Source organism: Acartia tonsa, chromosome 8, assembly GCF_053477335.1.
Source record: "Acartia tonsa isolate MP-2025a chromosome 8, ASM5347733v1, whole genome shotgun sequence".
In the NCBI taxonomy this organism is placed as follows: domain Eukaryota; kingdom Metazoa; phylum Arthropoda; class Copepoda; order Calanoida; family Acartiidae; genus Acartia; species Acartia tonsa.
In genome coordinates this window covers 23,202,632-23,223,940 of record NC_137267.1, presented here as the reverse complement: position 1 = coordinate 23,223,940, position 21,309 = coordinate 23,202,632, and the positions used below count along the sequence as shown (strand labels likewise).

The window sequence follows — 21,309 nt, the reverse complement described above, 5'->3', positions numbered from 1 at the left end:
GGGGGTGACTTCTAAATCAGAAGTTAGTTTATAAGCATAAAAGCTTAAGTTTAAGAAATCATCTCTTTTGGTCAAATGGTTCCTGAGAAAATTAAGGTTAGGTTCATTTTTAGGGGGATTTTGAGCCCCGGGGGGCTAGGGTGGGGGGTTATCCAAAAATAATTAAAAATCCGTGAAGTACTAACCAAAAGTAAACTTTTATCCCAAATAACCTATAGTCTAACTTTAATACCTAGCCCAATAATCACGGAGTAAGCGAAAGTGTCAAAACTTCCCCCCCCCCCCCCTTATTTATAATTTTACTATGAATTTAAATAGAAAATTAAAATTCTCTTCCTAATCATCTAGGGTACATAAATGTTTGAAATTGACTATTTAAATTTGTATGTTTGGCAGGGAGGGGATAACTATGCTCAAAATAATGTACAACCTTTTCTACCTGCTAATATAAATATATCAGTTACCAGAAGCATTAGTTAGTTATACACATAAGTTCTGGGGAAAATTGATTTTCCATTGTCCTATCCCCCAAATCCCTAAATTTTGGGTGTTTCCGAATGTAAGCTAGCTTATGGAGCAATTATTTTTAAGTCTAAAAACAATTATAATTTAGCTTTTACATACCTTGAAACAAGGACATGTGTTTGTATTATTGTCGCCGCTAGTCTATTATTGAAAATGAAATGTCTTGACTTAATAACATGGCTGGTTGGCTACAAGAATAGTTTCACAGCATCTGCTTTGAAGATCTTGTTATGGGTTCAGGTTTCTCTTTTAGTTTTCAATTGGTGTAGGAATGCAATGGCGCATAAACAGGCTTAACTCATTTATAAGCACAATTAACCAAAGGTGAGTCTTGTTAAGGACCCATATTTGTTACTTTTTTATTAACTAGCGGCTTCGCCCCCAGCCTCTAGGGGCTTTGCCCCAAGAGGTTTAATCAAACCAATTTTTCGTAGGTATTTTAGATTTAAAAGAAAAATTTTTAAAAAATTTGGGGGGGGAATTTTTTTTTTTAGGGGGGGGTAGTCGACCCTACTATTTCAATTTTATTTTTAAAAAGAAAAAAAAATTTTTTTTTTTGGGCGGGGGAAATTTTCATTTTGTGGGGGGGTTGGGGTGTCCCACCCCTCAAGAAAATAGTTATAAACCTTCCCCGGACCTATGAGAAGCTACCCTGTAAAGGAGAACCCGATCGGTTCTGCAGTTAGCAAGTTCCTTCGCTACAAACAGACAGACAGACATCGTTCTACTTTGTATTATAGATTGCCCTCTCATGGTTTATTGAAAAAAAAATCAAAAATGTATTCTACATTTTAAGTGCCCAAAATTTTGACACTACTGCATATTACTGTCGTCAAAAGTGTAAAAATTTAGGCGTTGATTCACCCCCCAAATATGGAATATCCTTACATAGAAACTAAAGGTAGTGAGAACATATGTTTTAGCACATAATCATTGTGTTTTCAAAAGCTACAAGTAAATAAATTTTGAAGTTTATTAAATAAGTAGAACATGATCAACATATTATTCGTTGGACGGAGGGGTATCATTATCTGCACTTTTAAAACATTACTAACAAAAATTCTACAAATAAAGCTTTTAAGAGGCTTAAAAGCTTTTCAGTATTTTAAGAATTTTGTGCTTATGGATGCCAAAAACGGTGAACATATTTAAACTGTTGATAATGTTTATAATACAGTCTTGAATTAGTATCAATGTTTATATATGTATGGTATACCTTCACTTCCGCTTAATGTTAAGTTATTAGATCCGTACATTATTACTACAGTATAACCTGGCCTTTTCCTCCTATCACCCTTATCTTAGATAAATAAATTCTCTCAGTGATTTCATTGGTTAAGACAATGGACGATAAATTAATGTATATCCCCAATTAGGAGGAACAATTTTATTCTTTTTATAGATTAAAATTATTTGCTGATGGCTTTGACACTTCTAGTTTATACCAGTTAATCAAGATTTAATAAAAGTATCCTATTATTTTAAGCTAATTAAAATTAGAATGTTTTCTTTCTTCAAATTTGGGAACTATTATAATTTACAATCCAATTTCTCATCCCTCACTGACCTTTATTTAGTCATTTGGCTATTGTGTCTTTTTTTGCGAATATAAACTTGTTGCACCAGTGATAGCTCCTGTTTTATACTGTTACTTTTTGTCCACTTTTTTTTGGTATGTGTTACTAATTTAAAATACGATTCTACTCTAGAAATATGACCCGTCTTTTGAGCGTGTGCTTGTGTCATTATCAATGATTAAAAGAAATAAGTTGGACTAGGATTTAAAATTTGATCATGATTAGGTAGATAATGTGCAAGTAATTTTGATGGGTAAGTAACCATATTGGGGTCTCAACTTCCCCCAAATTGAATTGCGATATATGAAAGAAAAACATTCCAGTATTTTTATGATAGATGCTTGGCGACTAGCATCTAAGGAAGGGCAGGGGATGTCAGGAAAATAGCCTAATACCATCCTTACACATATATTAAGCTTCTCAGTAATGTATGTATTACTAATTTAAGATGACTACCAAATTTTCAGTGAAAAATTTGGCAAAGCCTAAATTCAAGAAAGTAAAAAATATAAAATTATTGATATTATGTGTCTTTGGGAAAAAAAGAAATAGAAATCAACCTTAACCTTCATTTAAAAATTTAAAAGTCGATTTTTAAAAGAATTTTTTTATAGATTTATAAATATGTATCAAGCTTCTTTTTAAAGAACAACCCATTAAAACCAACTGTTACTGATTGTACTACTGTATCGGAACGCAATCCTAGCCGTTCTCGATATCTTAATCTCAAGCCCTCCGAATGACCAACATGTGAATGTTTACGAATGTGTATTTATTACCATGAAAACAGTGAATCTAAAACAAAAATATAAAAATTAATTACATAATATTAATAGTTTATTATTTTTGTAGATCGAGGTTGCGTGATTTCAATTTAATTAAAAATATAAAATTTCTAAAAAACTTTAAATTGGCACGAAACATATTAAATAGCATCAGAAATTGATAATTTTAGATTCAAATGATCAATAAAATTAAGGAAAATATTCGTATGTCAAAAGTTAGCAGTTAAATGGTCTATTTGTTGAAAAATTAATGTTTTAAATTTCTTCGTAAAAATATACCATACTACACTTATTATTAAGAATTAAAGATAAATTCTTACCACATTATGATGTCAAACTAAGCAGGAAGGCTTATTTGAGATATTCCACACATCAGAGCGCATGTATATTCAAGCAATACATTATTTTCAATCACGTAGCTCCTCATGTGGGACTAATCAAAGGAAAAGTGCGCGTTTCTTTTGTCCGTTTACAAGCCACGCGCCGCGCGGAGATAGTTAGGAATGCCGCGTAACACACTCATTCTCTAGGAAATTTGGTGTTAGGAAACAGGGATTAATGGGTTCGAACTTGCCAGGGAATACAAGAAAAACATACCGAAACAACTACAAAGGTAAAATTCAGCTGATTTGTTTCAATTATATTTTTTTCTTCTCCGATATCTTTGAATTTTTTCCTATTTTCTTTTTTTAAAAAACCCTCCTTAACAATGATGTGAAATTTAAGATGTTTTTGCATTTCCCAAAACATTCAATACAAAAGAAAACTTATTTACCAAATTTGTAATAGCAAAGATTTGAAAATACTAAGAAACTTTCATAACCTTGAGTTCTTGATACTTTTATTTATGGCTGTTTAATTTTATGATAGTAAATACATTAATTGTAAAGAACTTTAACTACATAAACTACATAGAACCGTTTTATTTTTTCAATTAGAATTATGTAAGGTTTATTTTGTTATGCTTTACATGGGCATAATTGTTCTTATCAGTCAATAAAGTTAAAAAGTAATTCCTGGATTTTGCTATTTTTAATTTTATTAGCTGTTTTGACTGACATATTTGTTTCAGTTATTTTCCCACAAACCCCCGCGTATTATTATTACTATTCAAGTCTCTTTGGATGGTGTCTCAAATTATCAAATAAAAACAAGGAACCGAAGTAAAATTAAGATTATAAACTTAGAAAAAAGAGGGCTATAGGACATCACATTGGTTGATTAAAAACTTGGATACTTTGTATCTTGCTTTGCTGCTTCAAGCTAGAATATTCAAACTTTCTAACTAATATGTTGGATCCACATCTAATCATTGGAACCTACATTTTATTAAAAAACTATTTAGTTATAATTTTATTGTCAATTGTCTTATCACGTAAGATCCCTGAATTAAACAGGCCAGAAAGTAAAATTAAAAATCTTCAGGACTATTCAGTAAATATAAAGATAGAAGACGTTAAATAATCTGTTTTATTTCTAGCGAACAGACAACCCATCATATATCCATAGAGTAACATTGCTTCTAACAATATTTGATTCTTCAAATACCCAAACAGGGATTTAAATAATAAGACAATGACGGATAAATTGATTTACATTCTCAATAATGATGCACAAAATTATTCCTTCTGTAGATCAAAATAGTGGTTGAAAAGTTAGAAACTTAATGAATTAACAAATCAAAAATCAACATGGCAATGTATAAGAAAACGTTATTATAAAACTTTGGGCACTAGTGTAATTGTGGTATTCGGCAACTGTGAGCCATGCCTATGGCACCCCTGACCGGGGTTCGGGGAAGGGCCAAAGGCCCTCCCCCGAGTCCTGGGGAAGGGGTCTGCCGACCTCCTCCCTATGCCTAAAATTAATGATTGAATCTGACAAGCTTTATTATGGTTAAGCTGCATTGTTAATTCCCCCCACCCTTCCCAGGGATGGGGGATCATTATTGCCCAAACTGACTATTGTATATGTATTATAATGCTTTTATGTTATGATTATTTATTCCTATCTGTGTAGCTATTGTTTGTTGTATATAACTTTAGTAATCCTTAGACCTTCAATAAAGGAACAACTGAATAGATGCTGTTTGTTATTTAGTGATTGTTAGAGAAGCGTAGCTTCTCTATAGTAAGGTGTCCACGTCTGTCACACTGCCGTAGTCTTTTCGAACTCTGGTGTCTGCCATTTATCCTAGGCGGATACCACAACTTTTGGTGACAGCTGTGTGAGATTACGGCAAACCACAAGTGTAGAGCAGACGCGTAGCTGAGGCTAAGGTACTCCCAGCAGTGAAACTGGCAAAACTGACACAAGCAACCTGAATTACCCACCCCGGATAGCAAGGTCTAACTCTGCATCCGGCAGTTGTGGAAGCGAAACAGCGAAACTTGACGGAGAACCGCGAGAAGCGCCGACATCTAACGGAGAATTGAGCGCTCAAGGGCTGAAACAGGCCTGCGGACTGGCTGAAACAGGCCAACTAAGTGCAAACGGCTGAAAATAGGCCAACATTTACTGCAAGAGATAGCAGGATTCGAACCAGCGGTGCTAGCAGGACGGGACATTCCCTGCCGCCATCAGCCGGATTCGGATACACGGCGCTGCAGGACGGGACATTCCCTGCCGCCGATAGACTGAAACAAGCCAAGGATTCAAACCAGCGGTGCCGCAGGACGGGACATTCCCTGCCGCCAACAGTCGGATTCGGATATACGGCGCTGTAGGACGGGACATTCCCTGCCGCCGATAGGCTGAAACACGCCAAATAGCTGCGAGCTGCGAGCCAACATACGAGTGTAGTGTACCAAGCAGAGGAAACTACGTCAACTCCAAGTATCCTGAGAGGCTACAGCGCAGCCACCCATCTAGAAAAGCAGATATTATATCACATTTTAGGGATTACCACCCTAGTGTGATGGCTAAACAATAGATTTATGAGCAAGGATTGGCAAACAATTTGTTGTGTATTGTGATAAAACTAAAAATAGAACAGGCTTGGTAAGCAAATCTGTTATGTATTGTGATAAGGCCAAAAATAGAATCTAGATGTAATATAACAATGCCTTGATAAACAATCTAACCACCCAAGCCTCCAGCACAACAAAATACACCCCTTATTCCAGAGGAAAGGGAGGGGCCCACTCTCCATTGAAGAAAATACAATCAAGGTGACATAACAATAAGCCTAGGATTAAGGAGAAAGGGCACCATTACCTCATCACACAGTTACCTCAAACCCACAGCACTCCCCCTTCCTCACAGGGGGAACAGACGGCTTTACCCCGTCCCCTCACGCGCTTCCCCCCTCCTACCCACACTTGACTAAGTCCGCCCACGGTGTGGAGCTAGCGACCGGGAAAACAGAGCGCCATTTACGGGTCGCGCAACAGAGTTCGGGACATATAAAATTCAATGGACAAAGCGGACCAATGAGAGAGCGAGTTGAGGGATAAGTGCGCGTTTTACCTGTGTGCGCGGATTTGACGGTGCGTAAGCGCGCTACAAGGAAAGGAGATTTCACGCACACACACACACACACAGGAGCGGAGCTACTCCATAGCATCTAACAGAGATATTTTTAGAAAATAAAGAATTACAAGCTTCTCCCTCCTATCTATAGTGTGATAAAGGAAAACCCAATCAGTTCCTGACAGCAGTTCAGACCCTCAATAGCTATCTACCCCTACCAGCCTACTCTACAACCTCAGAATAAAACTAGTGATAAGTACAGCTAAGTTATATCTTTGTAACTAAACTACCAACCTAGTGATAAAACAGTGTTGGCTGCTAGGCTAGAAAGCCTCAAGTGATAAACCATTTATAATATTGCCTTATAACTTTGTGTCCCGCCGTTGAACTGTTGACCCGATGGAGCAGCCGCAAGCGCCAGGAGGCGACCAAGCCCAAGGATGGCTCCAGGATGACCCCCAGCCGGCTCCAGCCGAGTACCGCAAGCTGATGCTGAGTAACCTGCCGGAGTATAGAGGACCGCCCATGCAATCCTGGAGTTCCCACATCCGCAGACTCGAGATGTCATGGGCGGCTTACCGCGTGCCGCCCCATGACACCCTCAACCGCCGCAACGCCCTTTTACTGTCACTGGTAGGGCAAGCGGCGGAAATGGCTTCTCATCTGTTTGGCGAGGCAGGCCAAGCCTTGACATACGAACAAGTCAAGGCCGAGTGTGAAATGTTATTTCGTCCCGCCTTTGAATCCCAGACTTTGAAGCAAGCCTTCAGGGATTACAGGCAACACTCGACAGAACCTATACAAGCATACATATCCACAAAGTGTGCCTTGTATAGGGAGGCCTACAGCCATGAGGATCTCGAATTATTAATCGATGAATTAAATCGTGGCATTCGTAACGCTAATGTGAAACGTGAAATGATGAGTCCTGAGATCGCCTCTGTACCTGAGTACACGAGGCGAGCCATGTTCACCGTCACAATGATTACCAAGCAGCTGAAGGAGGGTGTGTGCCTAGTGGACGCCACCGATGGGCTCACGGGATCAGCCAGCGTCCAGTTGCCCAATTACGACGAGTCGGAGCCAATGGAGATTGGCGCCTTGGCTCCGGGTCTCCACCAGATGGGGAAGGTCGCTCCAGATGACAAGACTCCAGGCCGCTGTTTCCGCTGCCAAGGGAGAGGCCACCGAGCTCGAGACTGCCCGACGCCTATGGAAGTCAGCCTAGAGGAGAGACGCACCCAGCCACGCCGTGACCGTCCTGCCAAGTGCGAGCGTTGCCACTATGCTGGCCATACGGCGGCCGAGTGCAGAGCCGACTGGGACCAGGTAGCCGGCTGTAGGCGCACCGCAGACAAGGGTGCTCCCCCAGGAAAGCCCAGCAGAGTAGCCCACATGGAAGGGAGCGCGCCCCCAGCACCACCGCAGCAAGCAGCCGCCCCCAACGCAGCGGGCCGAGCCGACGGAATGCCGCAGTTTGGGACCATTCCAGCTAGAATCAACGTACTGGGAGGCGCGGCTGAACCCAACCGGGTTGGCCTGGGCTTCAGTCTCAACCACCTGGGGCCGGAGTTTGTGCAGCCCAACAACATTGCCGAGCCAGAAGTTCTGAGGCCCCAGCCTTTTAGCCTAAACATGATGGGGCCTGCCCGACCGAGCCTACCCAGCAAGAGTGGAGGGGCGCTACCCAGCGTCACTGAGACGGTGTACGGGGAGGCCCTGGCGGCCGTTGAACGAGAGAGGCAGGAGGCGCTAGCCAGCGCATCAGAGTCTATGTATGGGGCGCCACCCGGCGCCGCCACCTGCGATGACTGGGGGGTGCTATCCAGCGCCTCCAACCTGGTGCCTGGGGCGACAACCGTCGCCGCCACCGAGATACCTGGATCCTGGAACGAGCCAGCAGTCCCAGAGGAAGGGGTGACACCCATCACCCCCAGTCAGCCAGCGCCACCAGCCTGTAGGGAGAGCCCAGCTATACACCATCCAGCGCCCCCTGCCAGCCGAAGGAACCCAGCTGCCCAGCACTTCCAGTCGAGCCAGGATAAGTTAAATTTAACAAATGTGTTGTATCCAAACTATTGTAAAACCCCAACCTTGCCTGTGCCCCCTGCACCAGAGGCTGGGGAGATTGAAATTTGGGGATATAAGGACTTGCCTGTGCCACATGCACCTGAGTTCCTAGGGCAGGGGAGGGACGTGAGTCAGGGCGAGCCTGTGCCACACGCACTTCAGCCCCATGCCACTGGGCATGCCATGGACAAGGGAAGGGACCCCTTGGGGCTAGGGGAGCCGACACCCAGGCAAGCGCCAGTCGCCTGCCAGTCTGTCATTGGGGAGGGTATTGGGGTGCCCCGAACACACAAAGATAACGCTCAATGGAAATTTGTATCTAGCCAGGAGCAGCCCAGCCGTGTCCAGCCCCAAGAAGCAGCCGTGACCCGAGCCGAAGATCCCCAGCCGCGTGCGCGAGGTAGATGGCAGTCTGGTAGCTTCTCACACTGGTGGATGGTCCTGTGGGGACTACTGCTGGCAGCCGTGTGGCCTACAACTAGCTACGTCCTGGTAGGGTGGGACTGCGCCAACCCCACCCACGTCACAGCCTACAATAAGGAAAAGATGTGTAGCACGGAACCGCTACACCAGGAGGTGCCCCTGGGCCATGAAGTACATGTCCTGCAGCAAGTCAAGATTAGGGAAACAACAGGATACAGTTGTCAGCTCACTGTGTCCCAGTGGACATTCAGGTGTGGGGTATGGGGTCACCTCAAGGTGACCTCGGTCCCCACCCTCATGAGGCCAACCAAGATCGATCCAGAAACGTGCCGAGACCTGGCCAGGAACCGAGTCTACACGCTGCCAGGCAAGACCCAGCCACTGACGTTCCAGCTGAACCATCCCCTGTTCTTCACCCTCGATATGGTGGGCGCCCTGGTCAACAGCCCCGAGGGGGTGGGTTGTGAAGGGGAGGACGTCCACTTCGAGGGCCAGCTGTACCGCAATGAATTAGTGCTCCAGGAACGACGGCTGCTGGTCAAGGAAGAGACCTACGTAGTAGAGGATGGACGGGTGGAGTCCCAATCTGACCACCTGGCCTTAGAATGTCCCCATTCTGAGCTGTCTTGCATCACTAGGGAAGCAACCTACGTGTGGGACCACCTGGGGAGAGATTGCCCCTTGAGGCTGATCCGCAGCCTCCAGCCTAGCCTAGTGATGGATGCGTTCCTGGTTGACCATCAAGCCCAGTTTTTCATCAACATGACCAACCCCACCTCAATAGTGAACTGCGACTTTGAGGCCCATGCCACCAACCACCCAGCATTGTTCGTGGCAGCTGACCCGGCCGCGGCTGCGCTGCCCAGAGTATCGGCCAGGGATGTGGATGTCCCCCTGCAGGCCCAGATACATGCAGGTTACATTGGATTCACCCTGGAGACACGCATGAAAAGCACAGCGGCAGAAGAAGTAGCGGCCAACTGCTGGAAGCTCCAGCAACTAGACCCGGCCCACCCGGTGCGTGTCCAGGGGAGCACGTTCTCTGTACTGAGGGGAGATGTCCTGCTCCAGCTTACCTGCCAACGCAACAAATACGTTGTCCGTGAAAGCAAGGAATGTTGGGACAAAGTACCAGTGGAACCCACAGGATTTGTAGACGCCGTGACACGGGTGTATAGCGGCCACGCCACCAAGATTCCCTGCTCCTCCACCTACCCCCTGACTGTGCACGCGGAGGAAGGCTGGATAGAACTAACCCCCGCACCTAAGAAGAGGCCACCCCCGCTGGATACGCCCAAGCAGCTGCTGACAGAACCCTTGGATGACTTTAGTTCGGGAGGCTTGTATTCGCAGGCTGAGTTGAACGACTGGCAGCAGCTGCTAGCCTTCCCAGCATATAAAAGCGCCATGCTGACCGGCCTGTCCTATGGCTCGTGCATTCAGCAAGGTAGCTGTTCGGCCACTGGAGACCATGGGATCGTGTCCTACAATATCGACCGACTGGCGGAGGAAGGAGAGGCCGCCCTGGATGTCTGGGCTGGGTTCAGACAAGCTATTCACGAGTGGGGAGATGGCGCAGCCATACTGTGCTTACTGTTGTTGATCCTCAAACTGCTGGGGGATCTGACCATCATTTCCCTGGCAGCCGCACAAGGAGGTGTACGGGCCGCCATGAATGCGATGTCACAAGTGTTCCTGTACCATCCAACCTTGTACAGGAAGGCCTTGGCCAGAGCCCGGCTCACCCATGCCAAGTCCCGGGACTTTTCAGTAGACTGGGATGCCATTCCCATTGGCCGGGAAGCCGCCGAGGAAATGGTGTCCATGCACTCGACCGATAGCGGGCATGACCGCCCAGGCAGGCCTGGACCGCCCTCTGGAAGACCCCGCGGCCCCTCGGGAGGCCAGGCTGCCGCTCAGACGGTCAACTTGGCAGCCAGTGCCCCAGCCGCTGCCAACAACAACCAGAATGCCCCGCTGCTGACCGGCCCCGCAGCGGCTGTGCCCCACGCCAACCTGACACCTGCCGGCGCCGAGCTACGTGTCCAACCAAAGCCAGCCTCTACCTTCTATCCCACGTTGGGAGCCCATCAGCCCTGAAAAAATCACCACTAGGATTCCATTGAATCATTATCATTTGTATATATCTTAGCCCTAAGGAGCGGGCCGAAGGCCTCAACCACTGTCGGAAGTCTGGCAGGGAGACCCCCTCCCAGCCTTCCGAGGGGAGAGTTGTGGTATTCGGCAACCGTGAGCCATGCCTATGGCACCCCTGACCGGAATTCGGTGAAGGGCCAAAGGCCCTCCCCCGAGTCCTGGGGAAGGGGTCTGCCGACCCCCTCCCTATGCCTAAAATTAATGATTGAATCTGACAAGCTTTATTATGGTTAAGCTGCATTGTTAATTCCCCCCACCCTTCCCAGGGATGGGGGATCATTATTGCCCAAACTGACTATTGTATATGTATTATAATGCTTTTATGTTATGATTATTTATTCCTATCTGTGTAGCTATTGTTTGTTGTATATAACTTTAGTAATCCTTAGACCTTCAATAAAGGAACAACTGAATAGATGCTGTTTGTTATTTAGTGATTGTTAGAGAAGCGTAGCTTCTCTATAGTAAGGTGTCCACGTCTGTCACACTGCCGTAGTCTTTTCGAACTCTGGTGTCTGCCATTTATCCTAGGCGGATACCACATAATGACCATTGTCCTCTCTCTCTCTGATTTCTTTAATTTTGTGTCAACCCTGTTTAAATTGCATGATTGTAGCACCCCCATCTGGTGCGTGCGGAGGAAGAGAGTGGTTGAAAAATTTCCGTCAAGGAAATCTGTTTATTGTTTCATAGCATTTTTGGAAGTTTGATAATTTTATGGATTTTTAAGTAAGGATGTTAAGAAACTAATTTGTATTTATCTAAATTGTAATCAGTTAAAAAGTACTTTTTTTACAAGCAGAAGTCTATAAATAGCAAAGCAAAAACAAACAAAAATTAAATGTCGTATTAGATGTTAAAGTTACGCCTTTAAAAATAAAGTAATGTTAAGCTTTGCCAAAAGTTCAATTATGTTATATTAATTTCATAAAGGAAATCTTAACAAGCACAAAAGTAATCATAAAGGCATTGTCTCAAAATTATATTTACATTTTAAATTTGATAATTTTGGGAGGGAAGGTCATTTCAACTTACTTATTTGAAGTACCCAAAGTTTTATAGCCATATCATCTTAATCGTTATCCCAAAAATTTTGGGAGATTTTTGATAGGACAGTTCCAATCAAATAATTTAACTTACAGAAGGAGTATTTTGTTAATCATTATTGGGTATGAAAATAATTTTATTTCAAATAAAGTTTAAAAGTAGATTTTAAAAGCCTCTTTGTTAAGGCCATAAAAGGAATAAAAATAAACACTTTCAGTATATAATGCTAATGTCGTATGGGTGAGTTGCACCTGGACTGAACAGTCAACTTGTCAACTCAAGGCCAGACTCTTGGTCCTTCACCTCATACCCGTAATACAGTAGATTTACAGACAACCAACTCTCTGTGATGCACGACCTTTGTCTGAGAAGTCCTAACTGTGCATGGTAACGAGTTGCGCCTGTTTCGGGCCAAGGCATTCCCCCCACTCTAACTATTTACGTCGCGCATCTGACATAGTAGCAGTGGGAACCATTTTTAACGTCTTTAGTTATGACGCGGTGTCGGACCGAGATTCGAACCTAACACCTTCCCGACGACGAGCGGATGCGCTACGTGTTGAGCCAGTATATTCAGTTTCAGTATGTAAGAGAACTTAATATTTTTAAAGATAATACGCTAAAAAACTGCAGAAAGGTTGAAATAACTTTGCACTAGGGAACTATTCCCTTTTCCATCTTTGAACAACAACGCAGATAATTGCTTTTTCCAGCTTGCAAGAATGCAGGCAAAAATTGCAGTCGCGGGTGTCAACGTGTTGGTTGGATTTTCCGTAAATTCATCTCTTGTATTTAAAATTTTGTCTAATAATAATTTCTTAATTTTTTGCGTGTTATGTAAAGTTTTGGTTCCCTTACTATTTAACAATGTAGCACATGGCAAGGTTGGGTGATTATGACTAAATATTAAGTTTTCTTAACTTTTTTTTTTATAGAGGGTACCCTAAATAAATTAAAACTAACTTCATATTTACAACATTTGGAATCAAACAACGTTTGCGGTATTGTTTTCCAAGTTTTTGAGATATATCTTTTTGCAGTTTCTTGTCATATTGAACCCGAGAAAATAAAAGAAATGTAGCACCACTGTGGATGGTAAAAGGATAGGCCGTGAATACATTTGCAAAATTGCTGGTCGTGCGCCAAACAGAATGCGCAAAATAATCAAATTTGCAATTGAAAAAGATCTGTCACGCTCACCCTTTAACATACTTATGCAAACACACACACACACAATCTATTAGAATAATTTTAGAGTAAAGGAATAATAAAGGCAAATCAAGAGGTAAAGATTTAAGATTTAGAATAAGAAATAGCTAAAAACCTGCCCAGGATATTTATAAAACTTATAAATTTGAAAAACTTATTTTTTTCTGTTGTTATCAAGAACAGGCAAACAACTTACTACTTTGTTGTAAATACTACATATTATAAGAATATACTTTTTTCAAAATCCCCTATATGACGCTGTGTTTAAAAGAAGTGTAACTCTCAATATTTTGTTAAATTGGTTATTCTAAAAAGCTCTAATTTACAAATACAAATATGCAAATGCTTGAGTTTTTTTTGTAAAAAATTACATTTTGTCATTTTTCTAAACTTCCTTTTAGATTTTTAACAGGTTTAAATTGGAATTGAATATTTCCCATTTAAATATATTTAAAAAAAATACAACTACAACTATGTTATTTTTTAAAAGCGAAGCTTTTCTATAATTAGGGTCGGTCCGTCCGTACGTCCGTCCGTCCGTCCGTCCGTCCGTCCGTCCGTCCGTCCGAGATAGATAGCTTTTATTCGTTAATTTAGGCATTGTCCTATCGATTTCAAACTTTGCATGATGATTCCTGTAGTAGTTAGGTACGATTTAGAAAGCGTAGCAACTCTATAATCATTACCAGAATGTCCGTACGTCTATTTTAAACATGTTGATTTTTTAAATTTTTTAACAGCAAATTTTTTTGTGATCTAATTATCCGTTTGATCTGATTTTTGGTATATTGATTCCTGGGACAACAAAGAACAATATTTTAAGCAAAGCAACTCTATAATCAAATCCTAAAAATGTAAGTATGTCCATAAACTTAATAAACATTATCCTGTATCAAGAAGTTTTTCAACAAATTTACTTACAATTTTGCTTCGACTCTTATACTTTTATATTCTGATAATTCAGTTTAGACACTATACAAGTGTAAATGTCCGTTTGTCCTAACGTTTCAGTGCTTCGCTTTTATGGATGTTGTCATCCTTGTTGCATATATAATTCATCTGATTGTGAATTCATGCCAACAAATATCCGTCAGTATGTCTTTCTAAAAAACTTAGCTTCTTTGTAAATTTTCTATTTACAATAATTTTTGTGCTTCGCTACCCATGGATGTTGCCATTCTTGTTAGTTCCTTTCCTTTTTTATACTATTTAATATAATCAATTTATTGCTGCACTTCATATGTTTAAAATTATTCAGGTTATTGTATTTTGATTATATTTGTTACAATTAATGTCAGTCAAGCACCTTGACCGGACATTTTGGTATGTCAGCAATGTTAAAGTGTCCATAGGATTGTTTTTTGCATTGATAGTGGTAGAAAAAACATTAGAATTTATATAAAAGAAAAACATTGCGGGGTGGTATATTAGATTATACCCATTAAACATGGTCTCTCATTTGTTGGTTTGAAACTTTGGTTACTTTTATTAGATATTTGGTACAAACAAACATAGTCAACCATCAATTTTAATCAACTGAAGGGGTAATTCTGTTTATTGTAATTGGGGGTTTCCGTTTACATCAATTTAACGTTCAATATCTTTTTTATAGTAATTGTAAGTATGATATGTGTTTTCTTTTTTGAAAAGTTCTATTAACCATATTTTTTTCAGAACTCTGCAGCTGGTTATTGACAACCTGCCAAATCTGCCGGGACAGTTCTACTGCGCATTTGCCGCGGAGGGTAAAGTGCTGCCGACCAACGCTACCCGCACCAAGAACGGCGTCAGCTGCACAACTCCAAGGTAGGCTATTTTTGTGATGCTTTCCCTAGTGACCCACCCCCCCCTCCCTCTTATTTTTAAAATGAATTGAAAATAGGGGGTTGGTATTTTTCTTTCATGCCTAACATCTGCTGGTAACTCTAATACTGCGGAGCTACCATATTCTCAGAACCTAACCTGACCTAAAGTAAAACACAAACACAAGAAAAACAACTGACCGATCTTCTTTGTTCTCAATTTATTTCAAAATAATGTGAAGGGGGGAGGGGGTGGTTGTGCATTTTTAGTCTTAGTTACTTAAAATGCCTAGAATTGGAAGGGGATGAATATGAAAACTAAATTTAGATGTACTTTGTATAGTTTACAATAATTAATTTGACTTTATTCTTTTATTAGCACAAATCCGCCATAATACAAAAATTTTATGTTAGTAATGGCGACTATAAAATGATTAAATTCAGCAAAAAAAAAGTAACATAAATTTCAAGTAGATGAAAATCATTGTCTTAATGTTCTTATTTAAACAGCTAAGCTATTCTTAAGTTCCGAATGTCCGACTGTCTGTTTGTAAGGAAAGTCATATTCTCATCTGTCATTAAAGTGTCTGAGAAGTGTATATTTAACTTGAGAAATATAATGGAAATAATGCAGGTTTCTCTAATGTTAATAAATAAAGTTAGTAAAATCTGACAGAATTCCTATTATGGCTGTCGATAATAATTTAGAATGTTGTAAAGCTTCGCCACTTGATGGATATTGCCATTCTTGTTGAACGTTTGAAAAGATTTATTTTATTCACATTGAAGACAAATTGTGGTTACATGAATTTCAGTTATTCTTTAAATAAGCAATAAAATATATCACTGCGCTTTTTATGTCGATTTAGTTCTATACACTTGGAATTTGAAATTACATTGTCAGACAAAATAGAAAATAAGATAGAATTCATTGGGAAATAAAAGGGACGGAAAGATCTTTTAGTAAATTTAGGGTTTTAATATAATAATTTTACTTATGCACCTTTATAAAAAAAATCAGCAAGTAAAAATGTTGAGCCAATTTTAAGACAAGAAAAACTGAGTTTATGATTCCTCTGGTAATGGATATAGAATAAGTGAATATTGAATAAGTGATATCAAATACCCTGATATAAATTGTCCTCTAGATCACTAATATACCCCCCCCCCCCATTCCCACTTCTTTAACGTTAAATTATCCCCTTCCCTGACCATGGAGGAATATATTGACCAATACCTGATCACTATATTAGCAATCTAAATTGACAACAAAAATCTTCCTTCACAATATCCATATATCCTAAATCCATTCCTGTGCTGCAATAAGAAGTTTAAATCTGTCCTATTTACTTTGGTTTCCAAACAATTTATCATTGCAATGTCGTCCACGTAGTGTGCTATCACTTCAGCATAATTTCTTCAGATCCTCAAATTATTACTTACGCACAAACTGTCATTTCACTAGGATTGGGACATTGGACTTCGTATTACATTGTTACCCAAAAATTTATAACTAACACTCTCTCTCAATTTTTATGCTTTTTTGTCTATTGGCTAATTATGACTAGTTCGTGGAAACTATGGCACACCTGTGGACGTTGATGTCCTACCAATACAGGCGTTGCGATATAGAGGGACAGTCCGTTTTGTTAAAAATGACTTGGTTCGGGGAAGTAAGTAGCTTACTCGTAATTCGAAATTTATTAACACCATAAGTTTCCAGGACTAATATAAGAAATCATGTAAACCATAATCCAGATCTTAACAGAAAACTAACCAATATAAAACTTAGGAAATGTGTAGATATCATGTCTTTTAAAGCAATTTTAAACACTATTACAAAAGAATATTGAAGAGATTCTTTATTTTCAATTAATTGAAAGAGAATTTACTTTTTTTGTGAGGGAAGGGGGCAGTAGGGTATGTATCTATATCTAATTCTAATATTTTCTATTGGGATGTATGATGATAAAAGAAACAAGAAAGATGAGAGACAAACATGTACACACGAAAAAATTACATGTTACTATACAAAACAGAGGCATTTTTTTATGCCTTTAAACTTATTTTGCCTGTCCTTTAAGATCTCGTTAATTATCCATTTCAGGAAAGGGGTGTTATCAAATCTTTTTCAAAAGTATAATTAGAGTATTTTAGGAGCCATGTTTGGCTGCTCAGAAAAAAGATGTCCTTTTTACCACACACACAGACAAACAAAAATACGTGATACTACTTGTAATTAGTATTAATGAATATATATACAAGCAGTTTTTAAATATATGTACAAAAATCTTCCAATACATTTGTAAAAATCCTTTGAAATCAGTTTTATTCTACACTCTAGTTTTATATTGACATATGAAAAAAAAAACATGCTCAAAACAATTTGTGATCTCTAAATAAATATGTTAAATTTATATTTAGTTTATGAGTTAACCTCTTATATAAAAGTATACATGTACCCCAAAAACAGATTTATAAGGTGAATTTTTGTTTTAAAATAACTTAGAATTGGTTTTTTCGTATTGAATGAACATTCCGACATTTCTTATTTCGTTACCTTGATTTGGGTCTAGACTCAGCCCTGCGGACCTTTTAAGAACTGCTTTTCATTCACGACTTAAAATTCGTAATATTTTATAAAAATTAAAATCATTTCTCGTATTCATTCAAATCCGGTGGATAGGAACCGGTTCTCATCCATACGAAAAAACTATGGTTAGCATCGTATTGTATCCAGCTTTCTACGAATATAAAAATGTACAATCATAAGATTAAAACCAGTTTTTTTAGCCGGTGCCTTCGGCACCTCGGGGCTAAAAAAACTAGTTTTAATCTCATAATTTTACATTCTTTATCCGCGGAAAGCCGTTTATAATACTAATAACTAATCTTTGGTGGTGAAAACTAAATTGCCTACTGAAACCTAAATAAAAATCACTGGAACCAAAAAGGAAGGATGAAACATTGAACTGTTTATTGACACCCACAAGTACATTTAACAAGATTATCCCTTCTGTAGATCAAAATTATCAGCTAGAATGTATGGCAGTGCTAGTTTGTACTGCCCAATCAATATTTATTCAAAGTCTATGAAGGAGAAACATGTTCATAAAACTTTGGGGACCAGTGCAATATACAGACAGATTTCAGCTCTCTTCTTTGGGGACCAGTGCAATATACAGACATATTTTAGCTCTCTTCTTTGGGGACCAGTGCAATATACAGACATATTTTAGCTCTCTTCTTTGGGGACCAGTGCAATATACAGACATATTTTAGCTCTCTTCTTTGGGGACCAGTGCAATATACAGACATATTTTAGCTCTCTTCTTTGGGGACCAGTGCAATATACAGACAGATTTCAGCTCTCTTCATGCTAAACATAAATACGTGGTGAAGCATATTTTTAATAGCCCCATTTTTTTTCTGTGTGTTCTGATTGCTTCCAATTTTTGCAGAGAGACTCCTTATTTGGATTTTCTTAATTTGTTTTTATATTTTCACTACTACCTTAGACCTAAGTTTTTACTTACAAGATAAAAAATGAAATGAACACTCATTCACGAAATTATTTTTTTCATTTTTATTGTTTAAAAGAAAATGTTAAAATTTTTTGGGGTGACTCATTTTTTTCTAGAGACTATATCTCTTGCAGGGTGGTGGTATCCTCCCCCAAAATAATTGTAAGCCTACCCTGGACCCATAAGAAGCTACATTGTAAACAAGAACCATATCGGTTCAGCCATTAGCGAGGTCCTTCGGTACAGATAGACAGACATCCTTACTTTTATATATGAGATACCCTTAAAAGATAAGTTTATTATGCTATCCGTAGATGCAAGGGTTGTTGGAATATACTAGATTACTAAAAAGTTAAGACTTTGATTTGTTGATAACATCTGTTTTTTTACCATCTTCTGTATGATATCCTTAAACCTAGTAATCATGTTTCTATTTTAACATGTCAGACCCTCATCAAATTGTCGAAAGAAAATACTTAAATGACAGGTTTCTTTATTTTGAACCAACTAACTAATGCAATATAATATTATGAAAATTAGAAAAAAAAGGTGTATAAGAAAGGAATTGATATTTTAGTTAAGTTAGGTTGAGTAAGGTACATTAGAACCCTTAGGGTTAGGTCCTCTTTGGGGCTTAAAATATGTTCTAATAACACAAATTATGGTTTTCGAACTTATGTTCTTTTGGATTTAACAACTTATGTTGCTGTATTATTAAGTTAAAATTTGGCAAAAATTTTGTAATTTTAGTATTTTGATATAAATACTATTTGAAACATTTACTCCTTTTATGGATTTTGTAAATTAACCCCTTTACTATGGATAATGGCTAAAATAGAACAAAGTGTACATAATGGATTTATTATTACTTGGATATTCAGATTTTCATTTTAGTATGATAAAGGGACCATTGTAGCGGGCTAAATTTAAAGATCCCCCACACTTTACCCAATCCCCTCCTTCCTACTGGATATGACCAATAAATGACAGGGTAAATAGCAACCTAAATTGACGACAAAATTCTCCTGTCATAATATCCACGTATATTCTATATATATTGTGTACTTACAAGTGTGTTTCAACTTCTAATTCATTAAACGTTTTTTTTAGAAATGACATGTTGCCCGTAATTCTGCACCCCGAGAGCTACTTCACCTCTGTGCTGTCTGTCCGTGTGGACGACGGGCCCAACCTTGTGTCCACAAACTTCACCTTCTTCGACTGCAACGCTTACGGGAGTTGTACAGAGTGCGTGGCCTCCCCCTTCCCCTGTGACTGGTGTGTGGAACGTAAGTACAGTTTTAAATACAGCACAGCTGCGCTACAAGTCTCTTTGTAGTACTGTTTTATTCGAGAGAAGCTACTCTGTAACTTGTTTTGTTAGTCTGTCGGGTGTTATAAAGGATTCTTACTAGCTACTAAATGCTGATTCTAACATTGCTTGGGGGAATTTGATAAGGGCAATTATTTTCTAATAATTACTTATCGTATTAAATAAAAAAAAATTATAAATTTTATTTTACTATCCGTGGATAAATGTCCAAAATACGATGCGATTGTTAAATTATAATTTAATTATAGAAAAGTTCATAAAGAAAATATTTCCATAACAAAAAAAACTTACCTAAGCTTTTAAAATCAATATAGTTACATAATTTGCAGTAATAATGCAAAATTTATAATTAACATTGATGTCACCCTCATAATTTGGTTGTTGACAAAGGAGTGCCAAACTAACCCACGCGGTAGGGGCGTGATTTAAATATATATAGTACACATTCATCTAAACTTAATTTAGGGGGTTACATATTATTACAACATAGTTATAAGACTTGGGTAGCAATAAAATGAGACGTTGGGTATCCCTCTAACTGAACCGATTTTTGATTAGTCAATGGATCTAAATATGTCTCAGCCAGGATATAATTAAAAGCCTAAATCAGCCAAGGATTAGCTGAGGACAATAGTTTTAAACTAAAAAAATTAAAAATAAAGAGCTAAATGAGTGATAGCGTCTTTCTCTTTTTATCGACAGACGCACTTGGATATATCATTTTCATAATTAATGATATGTATTTCGCTTTTTAATGTCAGTTTATGTGTAAATTTGGTGAGCTACATTATTGAGTAGCGTTGTTAAGTGTGGATGGAAGAATTTTGTAATGAAAGCAAAAGTGGGGTAGAGGATAAGGGATGGGGTAGAAACCAGTTACAATAAATCCTGAATTTCTTGTCAGTGGATCAGATTCGACCCATAATTTAATTATATTCAAGTAAGTTGACCCAAATTTCTTAGTGTTTATTTAGATTAGCAGATTTTTGAAAAATGTTATAGCAGATTTTTTAGAATATGTTTTATTAAGAAATACTATTTTGCTGTTGTTTAAAATTCAGATTATTTTCATAATAGTTTCATAATTAGTTAATAACTATGTATTTTCTTCATAATGATCATTTCTCGGCGAAAAGTTAGTTAAAGGCATTTGATAATCTTGAGAAAGGGACAATTTGGCACTGGATTAAATATATAAACATATATGGTTTATAAATGATTTAAAATGTTGCTAAGTATTTTTCATAACTTATCCTTAGCTCTCCTCATCCTGTATGTACTGTCTCTCAACATACTAGTTTTATTATAGTTTTTCAGTTGCTTTTGATATAGATTAGCAGTAATAAACCTTGGATCTTGGAGTAGCTCTGGATTTGAAGAGAGAAT

At 39.1% G+C, this 21,309-nt stretch overlaps 1 protein-coding gene across 5 annotated transcripts in view; it reads left to right on the top strand.

Moving 5' to 3' along the window:
- The window catches only part of PlexA (plexin A), a 246,742-nt gene that overhangs the window by 149,505 nt on the left and 75,928 nt on the right, over positions 1–21,309 (top strand). For all 5 annotated transcript variants that reach the window (XR_013881838.1, XM_080169604.1, XM_080169603.1 and 2 more), the window contains exons 14-15: positions 14,939–15,070; positions 19,701–19,879. Coding sequence is in view for 4 of the 5 variants with exons in the window: in XM_080169604.1 (XP_080025730.1) it covers positions 14,939–15,070; positions 19,701–19,879 (311 nt within the window). In the remaining variant the exon portion in view is untranslated. The remainder of the gene's footprint in view (positions 1–14,938; positions 15,071–19,700; positions 19,880–21,309) is intronic.